We start from the raw sequence: 21,431 nt of genomic DNA, 5'->3' as shown, positions 1-21,431 counted from the left end.
ACTTTGGCTCAGGTCACGATCTCGAGGCTCATGAGTTCAAGCCCCACGTCGGGCTCTGTGTTGACAGCTCAGAGCCTGGAGTCTGCTTCAGATTCTGTGTCCCTCTGTCTCTCTCTACCCCTCCCTCGCTCATGCCCTGTCTCTTTCTCTCCCAGGAATAAATAAAACATCAAAAGAATTTTTTTTAAATAGCATGATGCCTATTTAGGTAAACTTACAAAAAATTGGTTGTAGTTATCATAGTAGTGCTGGTTGTCTGCTGAGTATTACTGTTATTATTAGTAATAGTTCTGCTACGCATACGTTCATCTATGTCCAATTATAACTGTCTGTCTGGCTGCCTTCTTCTTACTAACTCTTCCTCACACACCCTCTCAGGTGAAGTTTTGAGATCTGTTGTCTGTTACCCAAACACAGAGCTCAATGTTGAAGAGAATAAAAACTCAGTACAAATCATTTAAAGTGATTTAGGTTCAATTTTTGAGAAATAGTAATGTTGACCAAGGTTTCCCAAATATTTCAGGTCTTGGCTGTTTCAAATTTCACCATTGTTATTGCACTGTGAAATTGCATGTAGAGTCTCAGCACCACAGGGACCCATGGAAGATTAGTTTATATTTATCCAAACTTGACCATGCTAACAGTGAAAAAACTTTATCAACTTTATATAGGGTGATTTTAAAATTCTATGATAACAAGGCTTGCCAGTATTTCTATATTTATTAACAACCTAGGTTATTAAGTTAAATTGAATTTTTAAAGGTATAAATATATAGCAAACCCCTAATAAGACAACTAACTTTTAATAATAATTCTGGGTTATACTCTATGTATAACTGTGAAGAAGGTTTTTTTAAATTTTATTTTTATTTTTTTCAAAATATACATCCAAAGTAGCATATAGTGCAACAATTATTTCAGAAGTAGATTCCTCAGTGCCCTTTACCCATTTAGCCCATCCCCCCTCCCACAACCCTTCCAGCAACCCTCAGTTTGTTCTCCATATTTATGAGTCTTTTCTGTTTTGTCACCCTCCCTGTTTTCATATTATTTTTGTTTCCCTTCCCTTATGTCCATCTGTTTTGTCTCTTAAAGTCCTCATATGAGTGAAGTCATATGATTTTTGCCTTTCTCTGACTAATTTCACTTAGCATAACACCCTCCAGTTGCATCCATGTGGTTGCAAATGGCAAGATTTCATTCTTTTTGATTCAAGTAAGACTCCATTGTATATATACACACCACATCTTCTTTATCCATGCATCCATCGATGGACATTTTGGCTCTTTCCATACTTTGGCTATTGTTGATAGTGCTGCTGTAAATATTGGGGTGCATGTGTCCCTTCGAAACAGCACACCTGTATCCCTTGGATAAATGCCTAGTAGTCCAATTGCTGAGTCATAGGGTAGTTATATTTCTAGTTTTTTGAGGAATCTCCATACTGTTTTCCAGAGTGGCTGCACCAGCTTGCATTCCTACCAACAACGCAAAAGAGATCCTCTCTCTCTGCATCCTCACCAACATCTGTTGTTGCCTGAGTTGTTAATGTTACACATTCTGACAGGTGTAAGGTGGTATCTCATTGTGGTTTTGATTTGTATTTCCCTGATGATGAGTGATGTTGAGCATTTTTTCATGTGTCAGTTGGCCATCTGGATATCTTCTTTGGAGAAGTGTCTATTCATGTCTTTAGCCCATCTTCACTGGATTATTAGTTTTGTGGGTGTTGAGTTTAGTAAGTTCTTTGTAGACTTTGGACACTAACCCTTTATCTGATATGTCATTTGCACAAATCTTCTCCCATTCCATCAGTTGCCTTTTCGTTTTGCTGATTGTTTCCTTCGCTGTGCAGAAGCTTTTTATTTTGATGAGGTCCCAGTAGTTCATTTTTGCTTTTGTTTCCCTTGCCTCTGGAGACGTGTTGAGTAAGAAGTTGTTGCGGGCAAGATCAAAGAGGTTTTTGCCTGCTTTCTCCTCGAGAATTTTGATGCCTTCCTGTCTTACATTGAGGTCTTTCATCCATTTTGAGTTTATTTTTGTGTGTGGCGTAAGAAAGTGGTCCAGGTTCATTCTTCTGGATGTCGCTGTCCAGTTTTCCCAGCACTACTTGCTGAAGACACTGTCTTTATTCCATTGGATATTCTTTCCTGCTTTGTCAAAGATTAGTTGGCCATATGTTTTTGGGTCCATTTCTGGGTTCTCTATTCTGTTCCATTGATCTGAGTGTCTGTTCTTGTGCCAGTACCATACTGTTTTGATGATTACACCTTTGTAGGATAGCTTGAAGTCTGGGATTGTGATGCCTCCTGCTTTGGTTTTCTTTTTCAAGATTGCTTTGGCTATTCAGGGTCTTTTCTGGTTCTATACACATTTTAGGATTATTTGTTCTAGCTCTGTGAAGAATGCTGGTGTTATTTTGATAGGGATTGCATTGAATATGTAGATTGCTTTGGGTGGTATCGACATTCTCACAATATTTGTTCTTCCTATCCAGGAGCATGGAATCTTTCTCCATTTTTTTGTCTTCTTCAATTTCTTTCATAAGCTTTCTATAGTTTTCAGTGTAAAGATTTTTCACCTCTTTGGTTAGATTTATTCCTAGGTATTTTATGGTTTTTGGTGCAACTGTAAATGGGATTGATTCCTTGATTTCTCTTTCTGTCGCTTCATTGTTGCTGTATAGGAATGCAACTCATTTCTGTGCATTGACATATCCTGCAACTTTGCTGAATTCATGAATCAATTGTAGCAGTTTTTTGGTGGAATCTTTTGGGTTTTCCATATAGAGTATGATGTCATCTGCAAAGAGTGAAAGCTTGACCTCCTCCTGGCCGATTTGGATGCCTTTTATTTCTTTGTGTTGTCTAATTGCAGAGGCTAGTGGTGAGAGTGGACATCGCTGTCTTGTTCCTGACCTTAGGGGGAAAGTTCTCAGTTTTTCCCCATTGAGGATAATAGTAGCGTTGGGTCATTTATATATGGCTTTTATGATCTTGAGGTATGCTCCTTCTATCCCTACTTTTTTGAGGGTTTTTATCAAAAAAGGATGCTGTATTTTGTCAAATGCTTTCTCTGCATCTATTGAGAGGATCATACGGTTCTTGCCCTTTCTTTTATTGATGTTTTGAATCATGTTAATTGTTTTGCAGATATTGAACCAGCCCTGCATCCCAGGTATAAATCCCACTTGATCATGGTCAATAATTTTTTTAATGTATTGTTGGTTGACTAATATCTTGTTGAGGATTTTTGCATCCATGTTCATCAGGGATATTGGTCTACAGTTCTCCTTTTAATGGGGTCTCTGTCTTGTTTTCGAATCAAAATGCAGAACTAAAATTTAAAAAAATTAAATTAAATTAAATTAAAATTTTAAAATATTAAAATTAAAAAATTCACACACACACATACAATCGAATAAATGGTGCTAGATCCTAGGTGTGTTTTGGTCTGGGTTTTTAAAGTGGTTTGACAGATGAGAGAAAAATGTGGGGGAGGGAAGGAAATCATTTGAGAATTTGAAAAAATGAATACACTGAAGTAGACAAAAATGAGATGATGGGAGTAAAATAGAATTTGAAAAAATTTACACAAAATAAAGAATATACTAGAAAAAAATTAAAGAATGAATTTTTTCTCTTTCTGTATTCAAGAAAAAGAAATGAGCAAGAGAAAAAAGAGTAAAAAAAAAGAAATTGTTTGAAAATTTGAAAAAGTGAATATACTGTTGTAGACTAAAATAAAATGATGGAAGTAAAATAGAATTTGAAAAAATCTACATAAAAGCAAAAAATATAGTAAAAAACTAAAGAAAAATATTTTAGTAGAAATTGAAAGTAAAAATGAATTTTTTCTCTTTCTGCATTCAAGAAAAAAGAAGGGAAAAAGAGACAAAAAAGGAAATCATTTGAAAATTTGAAAAAGTGAATACACTGAAGTAGACTAAAATAAAATAATGGAAGTAAAATTGAATTTGAAAAAATTTACTCAAAAGTATAAAATATAGTGAAGAATTAAAGAAAAATATTTTTAATAGGAATTGAAAACAAAAATGAATTTTTTCTCTCTCTGTATTCAAGAAAAAGAAGTGAAAAAGAGAGAAAAAAAAAGAAAGAAAATTGAATAGATGGACCTGCTAACAGATTGAAATAGGACTGAAATTACTTCATTTTCCCCCAGAAGTCAGACTATGAAGTGCTTTATAGTCCATAAACTAAGTAGGCGGTGAGACTTGTGTTCTTGAAGAGCAAGATTGGCCCAGTTGGGCGGGGCTCAGTGTAACAGTTCCGTTCTCCACTAGATGACGCTGCTAGCATAGTGGAGTGGAGTGTTATGGTGCTCATAGGTGCGTATGCGCATGTGCGGGAGCGGTGAAAATGGCGTCACCTAGCTACCCAGTCATAGTATCGGAACTCTTTTCTCCCCGATCGGCAATCCCATGCCCATCTTCTGTCTTCAGCTCTCGTCCACTTCCTGCTTTTTTACTCTCTGTGACCAGGCCCCAGGCAGTACCTCTCTCCCGATTTTTGTCTCAGATGTGGCTATTTTCCCTGGCTGCTTACTTCCAAAGGACTGCAGCTTTGACCCCTTTGGCCCCTCTGCAGTTGGGTCTCACTGAGCAATGGCCAAATGCCAGTTGCACCCAGGAATACTTGCTGGACCCTGCTGCCTCTGGTGCCCCGAGACTGTGGCCAGGTGCCAGCCCCCTCCCCCCCCCCACCCCCAGAAGAAGTTCACAAGATAGTGTAGCAGCAGCTTTTCAGGGATTATGGAAAATCACAACACACATCTGGCACCAGGCTTCACCCTTAATGACCTTGTTCCAGCACCAGTGAATGTGGCCATTTTCTGGGGTCTCCTGGGACCAGGTGGCTTCAACAGTCTCTACCAAATGTCCTTCCTGCAGTGGATCCGCTTTTCCCTGTGTGGGCCGAGAACCTCCCGGACCCCACTCTGTTTCTGGGGATTCGCCCTTCCCACCAGAACACCGCCAGGTATCAAGCTGCAGAGTTGCAGCCTTTGTGCTCCCCTTGTTTATAGTCTTAATGGAATTTAAACCCTCTTCTTTCTCCTTTCTCCCTTTTTAGTTTAGTCCCTGCGGCTGTTTCCAACTTTCCACTTTCTTTCCAGCTACTTTTGGGGAGGGGTGCTTTCCGCACATTCTCCCCCACAAGTCTCTGTCCTCTCTCCGCCCGCAAAAGCACCTCCCTTCCTGTGGCTTCTCGCTCCCTAAGTTCCCCTCTTTGTGCTGTGTACCTGCTGAATTCTGTGGTTCAGGTTGTGCAGATTGTTTTGTTAATCCTCCAATCAATTTTCTAGGTGTGTAGAATGGTTTAGTGTTGGTCTGGCTGTTATTTCATGGACGCGAGACACAAAAAAACTTCCATGCTGTTCCGCCATCTTGGGTCCTCTAGTTTTTTGTTTTTTTGTTTTGTTTTGTTTTGTTTTTCCTCTTGCTCTGGGAGGAAACTTCTGCAGGGCTTTGTAGGCAGAAACAAATGTGAATGTTGTGATTCCTATATATTTAGGAAGATGCAGGAACATGTCAGACTTCTTATTATTATAAACTGCCTTTTTTATCAGTGAAAATACATTTTGTCATTAAATGCAACCATTATTTGGTTTAAGTCAGCGTTTAAGTCTCAACTTATGTAAACTTCTGCTACATCATAATTTATCAGGATGTTGGTGAATTGAATCCCCAAAATATCAAAGGGGTTTGTAATTAATCCTGATCGTAAGAGATAAAATTCATCGTTACATGACTCTGAATCTCTTTCATTCATTTCTCTTCAATTGATCATCAAGTAGCTAAATTAAACTGCTTTCTCGTCCCCAACATTCCCATATTATTACCTGCTTACTCATTTCACTTGGCAGAGAACAAATGGAGCACAATATATTTTAAGGCTTTCAGAAAATCCAACAATCTTCTACAAAAATAGTACTTAAACTTTTTTTTAGAGCCAAATCTTGTGCTGCAGAGGACCACACATTGGCTCTTAGATCATTAAGGCTTAAGGTTATTTATCAGGTATGTTTTCTCTCTTGCTGTAGGGCCACAGGGACTCTAATTGTTTACCTCTGAGTCAATGGCTCTTGTGATTCTGTTTCTTCAGAAACTGGCTCTAAAGCAGAATATGGCATCCATACCTTCTTCCTTTCTTGACTGCCCCTTAAGACAAACCTAAAGGTCCTTCTGGTGAAGCAAAAGGAAGCTGGGGAATAAACCCAAGAAATAACAACAACAAAACCAAGAGGGAATTACAATGTTCCTAACATCTTATAAAACTTTGTATTATCATGAATCTTAGATCCAGAGGCCTTTCTGAGATAGTAGCTTTATGTGCAGATAGATTTCTTCTAGCCAGTTTTATTCACCCAAGGACAAGACCCATAAATTGGCCCTGCTCCTTTGGACATTTTTAGAAAAGGCATCAATAGTTCCAGTTTCTGTAGTAATCCCCCCTACCATGCCATGGATTATGTAGACTCCCTCCCTCTGTGTGCACTTTCCAGGTTATAGTCTTTATATCAGGAAATCCACTCAGAAGCTTACATGGGTGCTAAGCATTTAACAGTCTATCCTAATTCAGGGAAATTTTAAATCATTTGTATGAAAGTTTCGCTAAAATATGAACATTAAGCAAAGTCAGTGAATGGAAATTTCCAGAAACAATGACAAGCATGGAGAGAGGGCTCCATAGAAGCAGCTGAGACTTTCTTCCTCCATGACCTGGTGGGTCATGATTAATCAGTTTATATTGTTCTTAAAATCCTTGGAATCTTTTTAAAATGGAGATAACGGTTTCATTGATCTGGAGTGGGAAATGAGATTCTGCGTTTCTAACAAGAACCTAGTTGCTGCAAATGCTACTGATCTTGAGACCACAGTTAGAGGATCAAGGATCCAGATAAAATGGGCAATAGGAAGGATCAGTGAGCCCGAGTGTTAGAATGGGGGGCAAGAGAGCCAGCTGTGTTTACCTTTTGTGTGTGTTTAAAGCAAATGTCCCTTTTTGCTTCCCACATGATGGGGAAGTCTTCCTATGATGACTGATGAATTATCCCCTGCTGACTATCATTTAGCAGGTGAGATAACTTTTTATCAAGATGCCATACAGAATATTCACTTATTGGATGAGAAAAAAAATTCTTTCTCTCATACTGTTTTTTAAAAATGTGACTGCTAATGATCTAAAACTTTTGAACTTTTAAAATAGATCTAAACAATTTAATACCCTAAAACAATTTTTTTACTTAAATTGGAAAAAATTGATTTTGCCACAAACCTAAACTGAACCAAAATGAGACTTTGTTTTGTTTTCCTTTATTTTGTTTAGTGTGAGTATTCATGTCCCTTGATGCAGAAACAGTAATGCATATGGTTATGCTACTCTATCTACAAAAGGGCATTGCCTAATCACTGGCATGTGCCTTCATATGTCTTTTATAAAAAATTGAAAAATTCTGGATTCTGAAAACCATCTGTATCCAAGGGATTTCCATGAGAGAGTAAGACCTGTATCTACTGTGTATAAAAATGAGATGCCCTGGGGTGCTTGGGTGGCTCAGTCTCTTAATTAAGAGTCTGACTCTTGATTTTGGCTCAGGTCGTGAGTTCACACTTCATGAGATCAAGCCCTGTGATGGACACTGTGCTGACAGTGCAGAGCCTACTTGGGGTTCTCTCTCTCTGTCCCTGCTCTCCGTCCTCTCTGCCCCTCCCCTGCTTCTGTACTCTTTGTCACTCACTCTCTCTCTCAAAATAAATAAATAAACATTAAAAAAAATGAGATGCCCAAATGCTTAATTTAAGGTCTCTAGGACCCTCATACTTAACACAATTTGTGACTTATCTAAATAAACATTTCTGTTAGTTTTGACTACAAGAAGTAAAAAAATTAATTGGCTTCTGGTTTCCTAAACTATTTAGTTGTTCTAAAATAAATTTGGAAAAGTCAGGTTTTACATTATAAAATTTAAAGATGCTACAAGAGAATTTTCAGTGATTTTGGTGCAAATAATGAGTTGACACTAAACCTGTTCCCAGTGAATATCAATCACTGCTGTCCCCTGCAGCAAATACTGGTCTATTGGTCTCCACTTTACATTCGTCAATATTTAACTACTCATTTAATAGGGTTTGATATTTGTCTCCACAGTAATCAATACTTATTTAATATTTAAAAAAGGAGCAAAAGAACTAAAAAAGCACATTGCAAAAGATTGTTTTGCTTCTCAGCTATTCACCTCCAATGAAATTGTTGGTCTTTAATTAAGTTTTTTCCTTAATTATTGTCAGTTTTCAAATTTAATTTCATGATTGTTAAATCCTTGAATTTTCCAAATTTCTTATTATGTTTGGGATTTTACCACACTCATCTTCATTGTAGGGGGGAGGGTACAGAAAAATACTGATACTCAAGACAATTTTTTTGTCGTTAACCATAGTTTGTAAAATCCTGATTAGAAGTAGTAATACTGATGATGACCATTGTTATCGACATGGCCAGTAACACTGAAGGAGTCTTGAATTTACATTAAATATTATTGTTCTCAGTATAAATGACGTGTTGAATATAAAAATAGTGCTATTTGTGTAAGTTCACAAATAACATATATAAATGTGCACATATATACACACAAATTTGTCAAACAATTTGCCTAGATTTTAGAGGTATAAATTATGATTACTTTATTTTTATTTTTTAAGTTTATTTTGAGAGAGAGAAGGAGAGAAAAAGAGAAGGGTGAGAGACAGAGGGATGGAGAAAGAGAGAATCCCAAGCCGGCTCTGTACTGCCAGCATGGAGCCCAATGCGAGGCTCAAACCCACGAACCCCAAGATCATGACCTGAGCCAAAATCAAGAGTTGAACACTTAACCAGCTGAGCCACCCAGATGCCCCTATGGTTACTTTATTTTAAAGTAAAAGAGGCCAAGTAAATAAAATCCTATTGAGTGGTTTTTAATCAGGTATCGTTTATAACTCAGATTTCAATCAATAGCAATTATATCATAAAATCTTATATAACAGCAATATTTCACCCTAGTAAAACTTAATGAAATAAGAATGACACCAAGAATTACTGCTAATGTCTAAGGAATAGTAATGGCCACTTTTTATCTATAAATACTTCATAATATCAGTTACTGATTATCATATGTTATTCAAAATCACAGTCCTAGAGTTCCATAGACAAGATCTGAAAACCCATGTAGAACAATTGTCCTTTATTTCTGATAACTGAAAGAACAGGTCGTGTCACAGTACAGGGAGTGGACAGTGACTTGAAAGAAACGATAAAACTCACCTACAACCTCACCAAGATCGTCAGTAAGGCTGATGGCAATGTTGTTTAAGTCATACTTCCTTCTGTCATCATCAGGTCACACCTGCAGTATTGGATTTGGTTACATCCATGCATCTTGAGAGGTAGAGACAACAAACTGGGGAATAATGTAAAGGAAACTCAGAATGCTTGCCTGGAGGGCAAATGCCTGGGTAAATGGTTATGAGTGACAGTACTATATTTACAATATTATTTCCAGTCCGTAAGTCTTTAAAGTGATTGGAGTCCAAGACTCATGAATTTCTTTAGCAGCTTTGGCATTTTGCAGGATCCCAGAACTAATATTCTGCTGTCCCTGTGCTAGCCACTCAGCTACCCCTTTTCGAGTATTATTGTGTTAATGTTGACTTTTTTTTCTTACTTTTACTATTCTGCTGAATACCATGCTGTCAGTTTTTCTTTATCTATCTTGGCTAGCTCCTGACACTTCTGATCAAGAATCCTCAAGAGGAATTTCCCAACACCGCTGTCTTTTCAGTCTTCCAAAATATTACCTTCCTCTATTTTTATTTTTCTCTTTTGAGAAATGTAGAATAAGCTCCCAAGAACACTGGAAGAACTCTACCAGATTTAGATCAAGCACCTGCCTTGTTGGCTAAACTGGTACTCAGATCAGTGCCTATAAAGTTTAACAGGGTGCCTCAATCATTAACCATTTGCCAAATGAATGAATGTAAGCATACATCATTATCTTACTCCTAAATGAAGATGAGTTCCTTCCCAAGATACTCCTTTATGTCCTAGATTTTGTTGCATTATTGGTACTCCTCTTTTTTTTTTTTTTCCTAAGCTCGTGTGGAGGCTTCTGGGCATAACCATCGCTCATCTATCACCATTCCTTCCAATGGGAATTCAAAGTTTCGATGAAAAATTAATTCTCCATGTCATCTTTTGTTATTGCAGAGCTCCAAATCTGGACATTCAGATTAATCCACAGTCCTTTTGTTGGATATGTAAAAAGTGTTTAAAGGCAATGAGAGAAGGTCCAAAAGGAAAGAAGACCGAGGAGGGGTATGGTAACTGTTTGGTTGGATTTTTAAAGACGTGTCTTATGCAAGAGGAATTAAACTTAAGAGTCTAGAAGTAGGGAATCAAGGCTTTTCATCTTAGGTGGAATCTTCAAGGTCAGAGATTTCTGATAAATTTAATAAGGAAATTCCTAATAGGTGAAAGCTCTCCAAAGATTATGTGTGAAATTCTAATAGAAAGATCATGGTGGTAACATAGAGTTTTATAAAATCTCCCACATAAAATAGAACAAATAATAAAAGAAAAACCTGAATGATATTTTCTATAAGGTTAGATAAAAAAAAATTGCCAGGAATCTCAGACAAGGGTGCATTTGGCAAGAATGCTTACTAGCAACAAGTTCTGCATAATATTAGCAGCTGTGTGGTTGTACTATTAAACATAAAGGAAGTTAAGAAGAAATGATACTGTAAGCCAATAAAAATCACCCATGTAGGAGAGAACTACATGCAGAGTGGGAAGAAAATTTTGAGAACTGGCACAAAGCACAAGTTGCAGATTAAGTACAAAAAGACAGAAGGGAACTACTGGACAGATACAGCATGATCTGAACATTAGAACAAATGTTGCAGTTGATTTAAGAAGAAAGTATAGGAAAGCCAGCAGCTCAAAATAGCGGCCTCCTCCCCTGATAAGGAGGAGATGGAGGAGATAAAATGAGAGAGAGAACAAAGTGTTGCTAATCAGACAGACACCCCTGAAAGTTGCTGGGACAATAGCGCATTATCCTGAAAATTTATAATTCATAGGAATTTAACATTTATTGTACTTCTGTGACGTATATTTCTGAGTTACCAAATAGGTCTAGTGAATGATGAACATTTTTCTATAGAAAAGGATTTGAAGTAATGCATCCAGAAGGAAATGAAGAATTATACTGTAGAATTATAGAATTAGAAAATCACGGTTTTACAACCCTTAATTAAATACCATCAATAGATAGCGTGCTGGAGTTTGTTATGTCAACATGCCTAAGGCCAAGAATTATGCTTACTAGAGTTCCCTTCTTTGTAGGGGTGCACATTAGAGTTTTGATTCAAAGAAGTCATTTGTCCAACATTTAGAAGGCAATTTGAAGCAAAAACTATACATTTCAGAGGGTTCAGTGTAAGTAGACATGGCGACAGACCAATGCGATGTGTCTGGCCGACCACCCATATCCTCATTCTCCTTTGCTGTGCATTCAGCTTATTTTTCTAATTGCTGGCCTGGGGATCAACTGTGGCCCCAGTCTCACCAAAAGATGTTGAGCTGCCAGTCATAGATGTGGATGCTGGAGAAGCATGGTGTCTCAGAGAGTCCACCTGCCTCTCTGAAAGGCCCCTTTTGATCCAGCTTCAGTGTCTGTCCACACTTGGCTTCTCTGACATTCCTGTTGCAAAATTTCACACAGATGGGTAACCAATTGTTTCTTTCGTCCTGACACATCCCTTCCAGACTCTGGCCTTTCTGGCTTTCCCTTTATTTGCACAGGTCAAATCCTTTGCCTGTCATTAGTACCGTAATAGAAAGAGTGGCTTGGTGTTTTGACTGAATTGTGATTGATCCCAGATGATAAAATCAATAAATGTAGAGGTGATTAGGGAAATTACAATGAAGGGATCAGGCAGTCCAGACTTGAATTCCTTGCTCATTTATACATCAAGTAAACTGAGACAATAAAAATTTACAAATCTTCTGATGTGATATAGTATGAGTTGACAGACTACCTGTTCAGGCCAAAGGAAAATAATGAGCTGAAATCTAATCAAGTCCTTAGATTTACCTTTCTATGTTCAGTAGATAACAGAGAATAATAAGGCAAGGAGAATGGGTGATTGCTACCACAAGAAAAATCATCCAAGTCTAGAATATAGACATTCTGCAAGATAACTGCTGAATTACTTTCAGCAAGTCAATGTCATAACCAAAAGAGACAGAGAGAGAGACAGAGGTAGAGAGGAGAGGGGAGAGAGGAGAGAGAGACAGAGACAGAGACAGAGACAGAGACTGGTATAGATTAAAAAGAACCTAAAGATACTTAAGACACATAACAACAAACATAATGAGCAGTACGTACTTGGATTCCGATTAAAATAAATTGATTATTAAAAAGACATTTCTAGGTAGTCAGGGCGATTTATGTGAACAAATATTAGATGATTTTGAGAAGTCATGATTAATTGTATTTTGCATAATAGTGCCATGTGGTTTGGTAAGGAAATTCTACAGTGGTTTTAGATGTATAGTGAAATACTTAGGAATGAAATGCCATGACATCTAGGATTTTGTTGAAAATGCATAAGCAAACATGGGGGTGGGGATGCAAACAATTATGTTACATGTGGGTGGTTGTTGAAGCTAGATGAAGGATTCATAGGGATTTGTTTTGATCTCTTTTTTTAATGTTTGTAATTTTTCTAGTAAAAGAAAATTGAGGGAGCATTGCAAGAGATATTGAGTTTCCTGTCATTAAAATTTTTTAAACAGTTACTTAGATATTCCAGCCTATACCTTTTAAATACAATATTGCTTAATGCTGAAGAATCTAGACTTTAGAATCAATCTGAGTTTAAATCACAGCCCATCCCTTCATTTTCTCTCTCTACTACAATCTCTCTCTCTCTCTCTTTTTTAATTTTTTTTTATTTTTTTTTCAACGTTTTTTATTTTTATTTTTGGGACAGAGAGAGACAGAGCATGAACGGGGGAGGGGCAGAGAGAGAGAGGGAGACACAGAATCGGAAACAGGCTCCAGGCTCCGAGCCATCAGCCCAGAGCCTGACGCGGGGCTCGAACTCACGGACTGCGAGATCGTGACCTGGCTGAAGTCAGACGCTTAACCGACTGCGCCATCCAGGCGCCCCTCTCTCTCTCTTTTTTAAAAAATGTTTATTTATTTTTGGGAGAGAGAGTGTGTGGAGGAAGGGCAGAGATGGAGGGAGACAGAGAATCCAAAGCAGGCTCCAGGCCATGAGCTGTCAACACAGAGCCCAACGCAGGGCTCGAACCCACGAACCGTGAAATCATGACCTGAGCCGAAGTGGGACACTTAACTGACTGAACCACCCAGGTGCCCCAACGATGCACCTGTTACTAGCTATATGATTTTAAATGAATCCTTTTCCTTACTGAGCCTCAAATGGATCAGCTGTAAAATTCTGGATAATACCTACATCAAAGGGATATTTCTAAATTGACATTATACATTTAAGAGCACAAACAGTGCCTGACTCATAATAAGCACTCAATACATGTTAGTTATTATTCATACTAAACCAATACTATTTTATTATTAATATTTTAATATATTAGATGGACAGTTGAAAGCCTCTACCTTTAAGATGTTCTCTGGAATGTGCTTTGACACTCCACAGCATGGAGTGACCTGAATCATGAGGTGATAAGAGTTTTCCAGGTAAGAATACATTGCAGCCCTTCCCAACTACTCTCCCCTCTATTAGTTCCCCACCCTCACCCCCACTGCCTTCTGAGTCTTTGTATCTGGCTGCTTGGTTTTTCTGCTCCTTCCGCATCTGGCACACAAAATGACTTCCACTGCATAACTCAGTCTGGCTCAGTACAGTCTTACATTAATTTGACCTTTCTGTCTTCGCTTCAGGACTTTCCTCCATCAACCATCTCACATTTCATTCAGAGTTTCATTGAGTTCTTGCCACAACCCCCTTCCAGACTGCAGTCTTGAATAATGAAGTTCTGGAAAAAAATGGCTTGTTGGAGTGGGTGAGCGTTCAGGTTGCTTCCAGACAAATGTATGATTGCATCATGTCCTCTAGTCTACCTTCCGGAGATTACCACTTCATCAAGGGCTCTAGAGCAGACCAATCAAGACATGATTTTTACATGTTTAATTTTCTAGAAGTTGATTTTTAGTGTTCTGGAAATTTTTAATCGATCTATAAAATTTTACTTTCCTAGAAAGCACATTTTTTTTAAAAAGTTTTAAAAAGCAGATGGAAGTAATTTTAATACTATATCTTATTTCACTATATCCATAAAATTATCTTTTCATTCTGTAACAAATACGAGAATGAGATATTTTCTTTTTTTTCTTCCCTGCCGAATTTTTGTAATCTTATATGTATGATACATTCACGGATACCTCAATTTGGGCGAGGCACATTTCACGTGCTTAATTGCCAGATTTGCCTGGAAGCTAATGTATGAGATGATACAGCTCTAGAGAGTAATCTGTTAACCCATGTTGTTTCAACAATGGTAATTTGTATATAAATGAGCAAAATGTTAAAATCAGAAAGAAATTCCATCTTGTTATGTCATGGGAAAATATGAGTCATAAAATTGTGTTCAGTTTGGAAACATGTCCTTAGAGGCTTGATTTAGAATACAAAATAAAAATTAATAAATAAAGGAACAATAAGATAATAGCAATCATTCACTTATTGAACAGTCACTAAACTAAGGCATGCTAGGCAGTTCCATTTACTACTTAAACATTTCTGATACCGCAGTAGTGTTGTGTCCCCATTTTACAGCTAAGGGAGCGGAGGTCTAATGAGGCTTTGTAATTTGTGGAGGTTACACCTGTGGCAAGATGTGGGCAAGCTGGAATCTGAACTTATATTTGACTGACTCTAATTCCCAGAGAGCTTCCTCTGTGACTAGAGTAGGCAAAAAAATTGTCTTGTTTAGATTAGGCTACAAAAAAGGGGGAAAAACGTAGAAAGGGATATTGTAGATACTGAGCAAATGATGACGCTGAAGACAAAAGATAGAAGTTAAGGACCAGAGATTTTCTTGCATCACTTTGAGGTTCCCATCTATTGCACAGAAGATATTTTTCCATCTAAAAATTCTCTTCAGTCCATGTTTATGTGTGGAGGAACATCTGTAATTATGGAATTTACTCTGTCTTAGTTAAATTTAGAATGGCTTAATGGATGGCTCTCTCTAAAGCCTATTACTGTATATCTAAGGTCATCACAATATTAATGGTTTCTTAAAAAGGAAACTGTCTAAGACTACTAATAAGTACCGTGTGTTATGCATATTTTATGCCAGTCACTTAAAATTTATAATGTATGTTGCTAAAACATTTATTCAATATTGATAGCTTATTTTATGCCACTTCTAATGCGTATTACAAATATATTAAGTGGCTAAAATGCATACGCCCTTTCTATCAACATTCACTTACTGTTAATGCTTTCTAAAACATTCATGGAATAATAATAACCACTCATATTCGAAATTATTTATATCCCTCCTATAGTGAGCTGCTCATGCACCAAAGGCAACATGTTAATACATTAAAATTACTGTACAACAATTGCAGAGAAGAAAAGAAAAAGATAAGGTGGTAGTCTCCATAAATTAAAATGATAGCTTTTAGATTGGACATGATTTCTATCCGATGGTACCCATTTGGTAATCGAGGTACCAGTTATACAGGCAGAAGGTACACTGGCTTGTGTTATCTGAATCCTTGGGTATTCTTCTTGTCTGTTCTTGTGATGACCACACCAATGCCACAAAAACAAGGAGACTGACCATCAGTTTCCCCCCACCCCCGCCCCAGTAATAGATGCTTGGGTGAAAGTTAATAATGTTGCCAAAATGAAATCAGTGATTTGGAAGTATTTATTAAGTTATTCCAAAAACCATTGTTGGAAGACTAATCATAAGCCACAAAATGGCTAGGTTCTTGTGTTACAAAGGAGAATAGGATCTGGCCACAGTGTCTGGGGGAGATCACAGTGATGAAGATAGACCTGAAGTCAAAATAAAGCAGTAGTTAGTATCATAGTTGTAAAGATCTAATAAACTCTATAACACAGAACTAATGGAATGTAGAGAAGAAAGAGACCAAACTTTGGTAAGGAAACAGATGCTCAGTGCAGAAAAGAGCTGATAATTGAGCTGGGTCTTGAAAATGAATTAATAAATTATTGTCTTTGTTCAAGAATGGCAACTCTTGAGTATAGTTGAAGCAGAGAGGGTAAGAAAAGAAACTGACTGGAGATGAAACTGGATGTTAGCCTGGTGCCAGGAAGAAAATAGTTTTATGTGCCCCACTAAGTATTCTATCCTACTGGCAAGGGAGTGAAATTCACGGTTTTGAAATATATTACTAACATCTTGGAGCTCTGTGTTCATATTTATGGTAACTGGTAATATGGAGGAGAAATGTGTTAGAGGGAGGACAGACCAAGTGCACTGAGAAGTAATAGAAGATAAATGAGATGTATTCCACAGATGTATATGATGTAGGCACACACATTTTGACCCAGGTATTCGTCTTTTTAATAAGGAGTCCTGAAAACATTACTTTGGAAATAAAAGAGAAATCAATTACAACTGCTGGATCAGGAAAATTAAGTTTGTTTTTGTTTTGTTTTGTCTGAACAATGCTCATTGCTTTTTATAATGTCGACAATAACAGAAATGAGAAAGATAAAGAATGCAGGCTATTCATGGTACAGGAGAGCCTACCTGTGCTGAGAGCAGTTATATTTCTATGCCAAAGATGTTGACATTTTATTTATCACAATCCTGCCCAAACGCAAATCCACTTTGGATTAATTGCTTCCAAAACTGTATTTTGAATGTTGAAGCTGTAGTGAAATAATTAACTATGTGACCATTTATCATATCATGTTCTAATGCCAAAGGGACATTATGAGCAATGAGTATTTATCGATGTTCTAATTGTAACTGAGCAGCGATGCCCCTGTTTATTATTATTATTTTTAAACAGAATTTTAACACCTGGCATCCATAAAAAATTTTCCTTTTAATGCTTTCAGCACTGGGATCAGGTTGGCATTGAGAGCCCAAGGATTGCAGAGAATTAACCACCTTTGTGATGAAAGGTGAAGGGGTTGTGGAACTCCCACCTTCCCTAAATATAGGACAGGTTTCCCAACCTCAGTGTTATTAAGATTTTGACATGAATCATTGTTGGATGTTTAGCGGCATCTGTGATCTCTACCTCCTGTATGTGTAGCATTCACTTATAGATCTGACAACCAAAAATTGTCTCTAGACATTGCCCAGTATTGCCAGCGATGTAAGGTAACATTAATACATCCCTCACTTGAAGGGCACCTGGGTGGCTCAGTTGGTTAAGCATCCAACTCTTGATTTCAGTTTAGGTTATGATTCAGGGTTTAGCCATGTGGGGCTCTGAGCTGACAGTGTGGCGCCTGCTTGTGATTCTTTCTCTCTCCCTCTGTCTCTGCACCTCCTCCTCTCACACTTGCCCTCTCTCTCTCTCTCTCTCTCTCTCAAAATAAATAGACGTTAAAAAAAAGACATCCCTTACTTGAAAGTTGCACCAGGTTATTTCCAAAACCGGGATAATTGTTACCTATAGTGATGAGGAGGAGAAGGTGAATGAAAGATTTTGTATATAGGGTACTTTAAATGTATTTTTTAGCTTAATTTTTAAGCTGGGTGGCAGGTATATAGTGTTTCTTCATATTTTGGACCTTTTTGCATGCTTTCGGTAGTTAATAGTCTCAGAAAAAATGAGTACCTGAAAATAAGCTTATGAAAAGAGGCCCATCATGAATTGATCTTTGCATGCCTTTCCAGTATTATTTATTATTATTATTTCTTGATGCTCATCCTCCATTCACGGCGAACTATGTACAGTTCTTTGACTATATAACTCTCTCTCTTTTCTGTATGGTTCACCTAAGGCCAACATCCTTTCCATTCATGTTACGCCTCCTAATTTTTCAGCCTCAACTCAGAGCCCTCACACTCTAACATGTTTTCCTTCAAGTCTTTAGTCTGGATAATGACAGTGTTCTGATTTCTCGTAGCACCATTTCTCCGTCTCTGTGAATTCTTAAGACAATAGTTATTAACTCATTGGCACATTACATAGCTGGTAGAGGTTGGCACGGGGGCTCTGCTTAATATAGGTATTGAGGAACCCGGGTGATGGAGGCTGCAGTTGGACCTGTGCCCTTACAATCACTGTGGCAGGAAAAAAGGGACATGGTGGATTCTGGCCTGGCTTGTTGAACTTCTAACCAGAAATGATCAAAACCAAGTCTATTCACATTCATTGACCAAAGCATCTCAAATGGCCTCTGCTAGTTTCAAAGGGAATGGGAAGGTACAATCCTCACAATGTGGTTACAAGGTGAGAATGGGTGTGTGTGAAGTGTGTGAGGAGTCCTAATGACTACAACTATCATAACACTTTTCATGTTGTATTGCAGTGAATCATTTACTCTCGTGTGCAGAAGTCTTGTGTTAATCATCTTGGTGTGTCTACCACCTTATCACACATTCAAAAGAATATTTGTTGCTTTGATAAGTAAACAGGATCTCACTAAATTATGCTTTTAGATTGGTCATGCAGAACATAATATTTGTGAGTGACTATCAGGATCGCGTTATTGGCTTGTTTTCCAAACATATCCTGCTTGATTGACTGTAGGGTTATCAATCTATCAATTTTCAGAGCAGACCGTATTTAGTTTATTCTTCCCACAAAGGAAGGGGGAATCTCAGCACCTCTTCACTTTTATGTACCTGCCAGATGTTTGCTGGAAAGTGATAAGTCACATCTGTCTATCGGAGTGGTTTGTCTATGATCTAAGGGTAGGAGAGTCCATTTCTTTAGTTTTCTTGGCATAGATATTCACCATAAAAATCCACACTTCACAGGGTTTTTCTTTTTTTTTTTTTTTTTTTTTTTGGTTTTGGCCAAACTTTTTATTTAGTATTCTGTAGTTGCTTAACACACACTTAAATGGTCTTATTGGGGGAGGGGAAAGGGGAGGTTCTTGTAGATTCCCAAGGAAATGTCAGAAAGGCAAAATATGGCCAGCATTATCCATTTGCTTTTTTGGATTTACTGGGTGAATAGCACTTTCCTTACATAAAAGCATCTGATCTCAGGTTTTTCATACTGAGAACATGGAGATTTCAGTTTGAAGACACTCTGAAATCCTAAGAGTAGCATATCCCGACCACCCTCTAATAGCTAGCTTGTTTGTATAGGCAGAAGAATTCCACCTCTCCATTTTAGATGGCTAGATGTTTGTGGAAGGTCCTAGAATTGCTTGCCTCATTTACTGGGAAAAATCAAGATATAGGAAGTGACCTTTAGGGACACTTTTACTTGGAAAATTACAACACTAGTACACAAGTCAAGTCTTAAACACATTTAACATTTGCTTACTGAAAGCAATGTCATAAAGTCAAATAAGATTAACAGATTTTACTTTTTTCCCTCACAAGAACATAAAAATTATGGAAGGGGAACTTAACAGGAAATTTAAAAAAGGTAACACAATTTTTCCTTTTAGTAGTCCTTGGGTAGTTATGACAGAAAAGGTTCCACTGTTTTGTTTGTTTCTTTGAACGGGGATTTTGGTCCAAAGTTTTGTTTGCTTTTAATATCTGCTTCTGCCTCCCCCTCTATCAGATCGGCTTCCTCCACGGCCACCACCTCTTGGTGCTCCACGGCTTGAACTGCTGTAGGAATCACGTGGAGGAGGGTACCCCCTTTCCATAGAAGGGGGAAGCCCTCTTTCTTGTCTGCCAACCCGATCACGACCACTTGAGTAGAGATCACTTCGGCTGCTTGAGTAACTGTCTCGACTTCCACCATATCCGTCACGTGAGCTGCTGTAATCATCATAGCGACTGCTTCCACCATAAGATGGCGGGGGCCCTCGTGTAGGTGGAGCACTACGTGAGTTACCATAACTCTCATATGAATCTCTGTAGGAGCCTCCACTCGGATGATCTGAATAGTCACGATCACGACCATAGCCATCTCTATCACTATAGCCTCTTGATGGGTAGTCATCACGTGAACTGGAATGACCATAGTCACGGTAAGTATAATCTCTCGGGGGTGGTGCGTAATCTCTTGTATCACGAGAACTTGGGTAATCTCTGCTTGAATAGCTGTCTTTAGTAGAATATCCGTCATCTCTTGGGGACAAATAAACATCTCTACGAGAGGGCAGGGGTTCCCTTCGAGGTGGGCCTCCATAACTGTCTCTTCCACGTGACACAGGAGCTCTTCCTCCCATTCCACTGCTGCTGCGAACTGGTCCTGAAGGGGCTGATCTTTTAGGAGGAGGGCTGCCACTTCTTGGTGGAGGTCCTCTTTTTACTGGAAGTGGTCCCCTGGAAGAACTCATGTTAAAATTCATGGAATAACCACCATCATCCATGTGCCCTCCACGTGAGGGAGGTCCCCTGGTTCCTCCACTTCCTCCTCTTCCGCCCCTAAGACCTCTTGGGGGGCCTCTGCTTCTTGGGGGTGGAGGTGGTCCACGTCTGCCACTTTCAAATGACGGTTTAGTGGCTTGTTCTACCTTGATGGCTTTTCCATCTAAGGACTTTCCATTCATGTCTCTGGCTGCATCCTTAGCATCTGCTGGGCTTTCAAAGGTGACAAAAGCAAATCCTCTCGATTTGTTGGTTTCACGATCTTTCATCAACAGAACTTCCACTATTCGTCCATATTTGCCAAATACGGCTTCAAGGGCTTTTTCATTTGTTTCTGTATTGAGGCCACCAATGAAAAGCTTTCCTGGGCGATCTGCTTCAACCATTTTTTCCCCCTGGTGAGAGTCGGAGGGGTGACGACGGTTCCAAGCTCCTACGAGCTCGCCGGCAGGGGCTTCGTAGCAGCCCAGCACGAGGGAGGGCCGCTGGCCCCGAGAACGGAAGAGGGAAGCCGCTAGCACTACTGCGCAACGAGCTTCACAGGGTTTTTCTAAGGTGATGGTTACTCATTTAAAATCTTAAGGATCTATTCCTTCTTGAAAATGGTTTACATGTTTAGCATCAAAAGAGTGATTTTGCTAGAAATCCAATTTTTTTCTAAGACTATTTCTTAAACTATATTTCTTCTTATGCATTTTTTTTCTTTTTAATAAAAATTATTTTTAGTATGTTGAGAGGTGCTAGAAATGCATCATGTATTTGCTTTTTCTTTCTCCTTTGTGGTCATCTGTACTCTTGGATTGCACTATTTTAATATTTTAGGGAATTTGTGAAAGTTGAACTAAGCACTCTTGTCACAGGTAACTGATCTGATAC

The 21,431-nt window shown here is 38.3% G+C and overlaps 1 protein-coding gene across 1 annotated transcript; it reads right to left on the bottom strand.

Moving 5' to 3' along the window:
* Window positions 1-19,391: 19,391 nt before the first annotated feature.
* On the bottom strand, window positions 19,392-21,086 carry LOC144612756 (RNA-binding motif protein, X chromosome-like). Its single transcript, XM_078441389.2, has one exon. The coding sequence runs from the start codon at window positions 20,939-20,941 to the stop codon at window positions 19,766-19,768; it is 1,176 nt and encodes a 391-aa protein (XP_078297515.2). The 5' UTR covers window positions 20,942-21,086; the 3' UTR covers window positions 19,392-19,765.
* Window positions 21,087-21,431: the final 345 nt, after the last annotated feature.

The sequence above is a fragment of the Panthera onca genome, chromosome E1 (genome assembly GCF_046562875.1).
Source record: "Panthera onca isolate mPanOnc1 chromosome E1, mPanOnc1 haplotype 2, whole genome shotgun sequence".
NCBI classification, from domain to species: domain Eukaryota; kingdom Metazoa; phylum Chordata; class Mammalia; order Carnivora; family Felidae; genus Panthera; species Panthera onca.
Note: the sequence above shows the minus strand (reverse complement) of the source record. Positions and strands in the feature narration are given on the sequence as shown.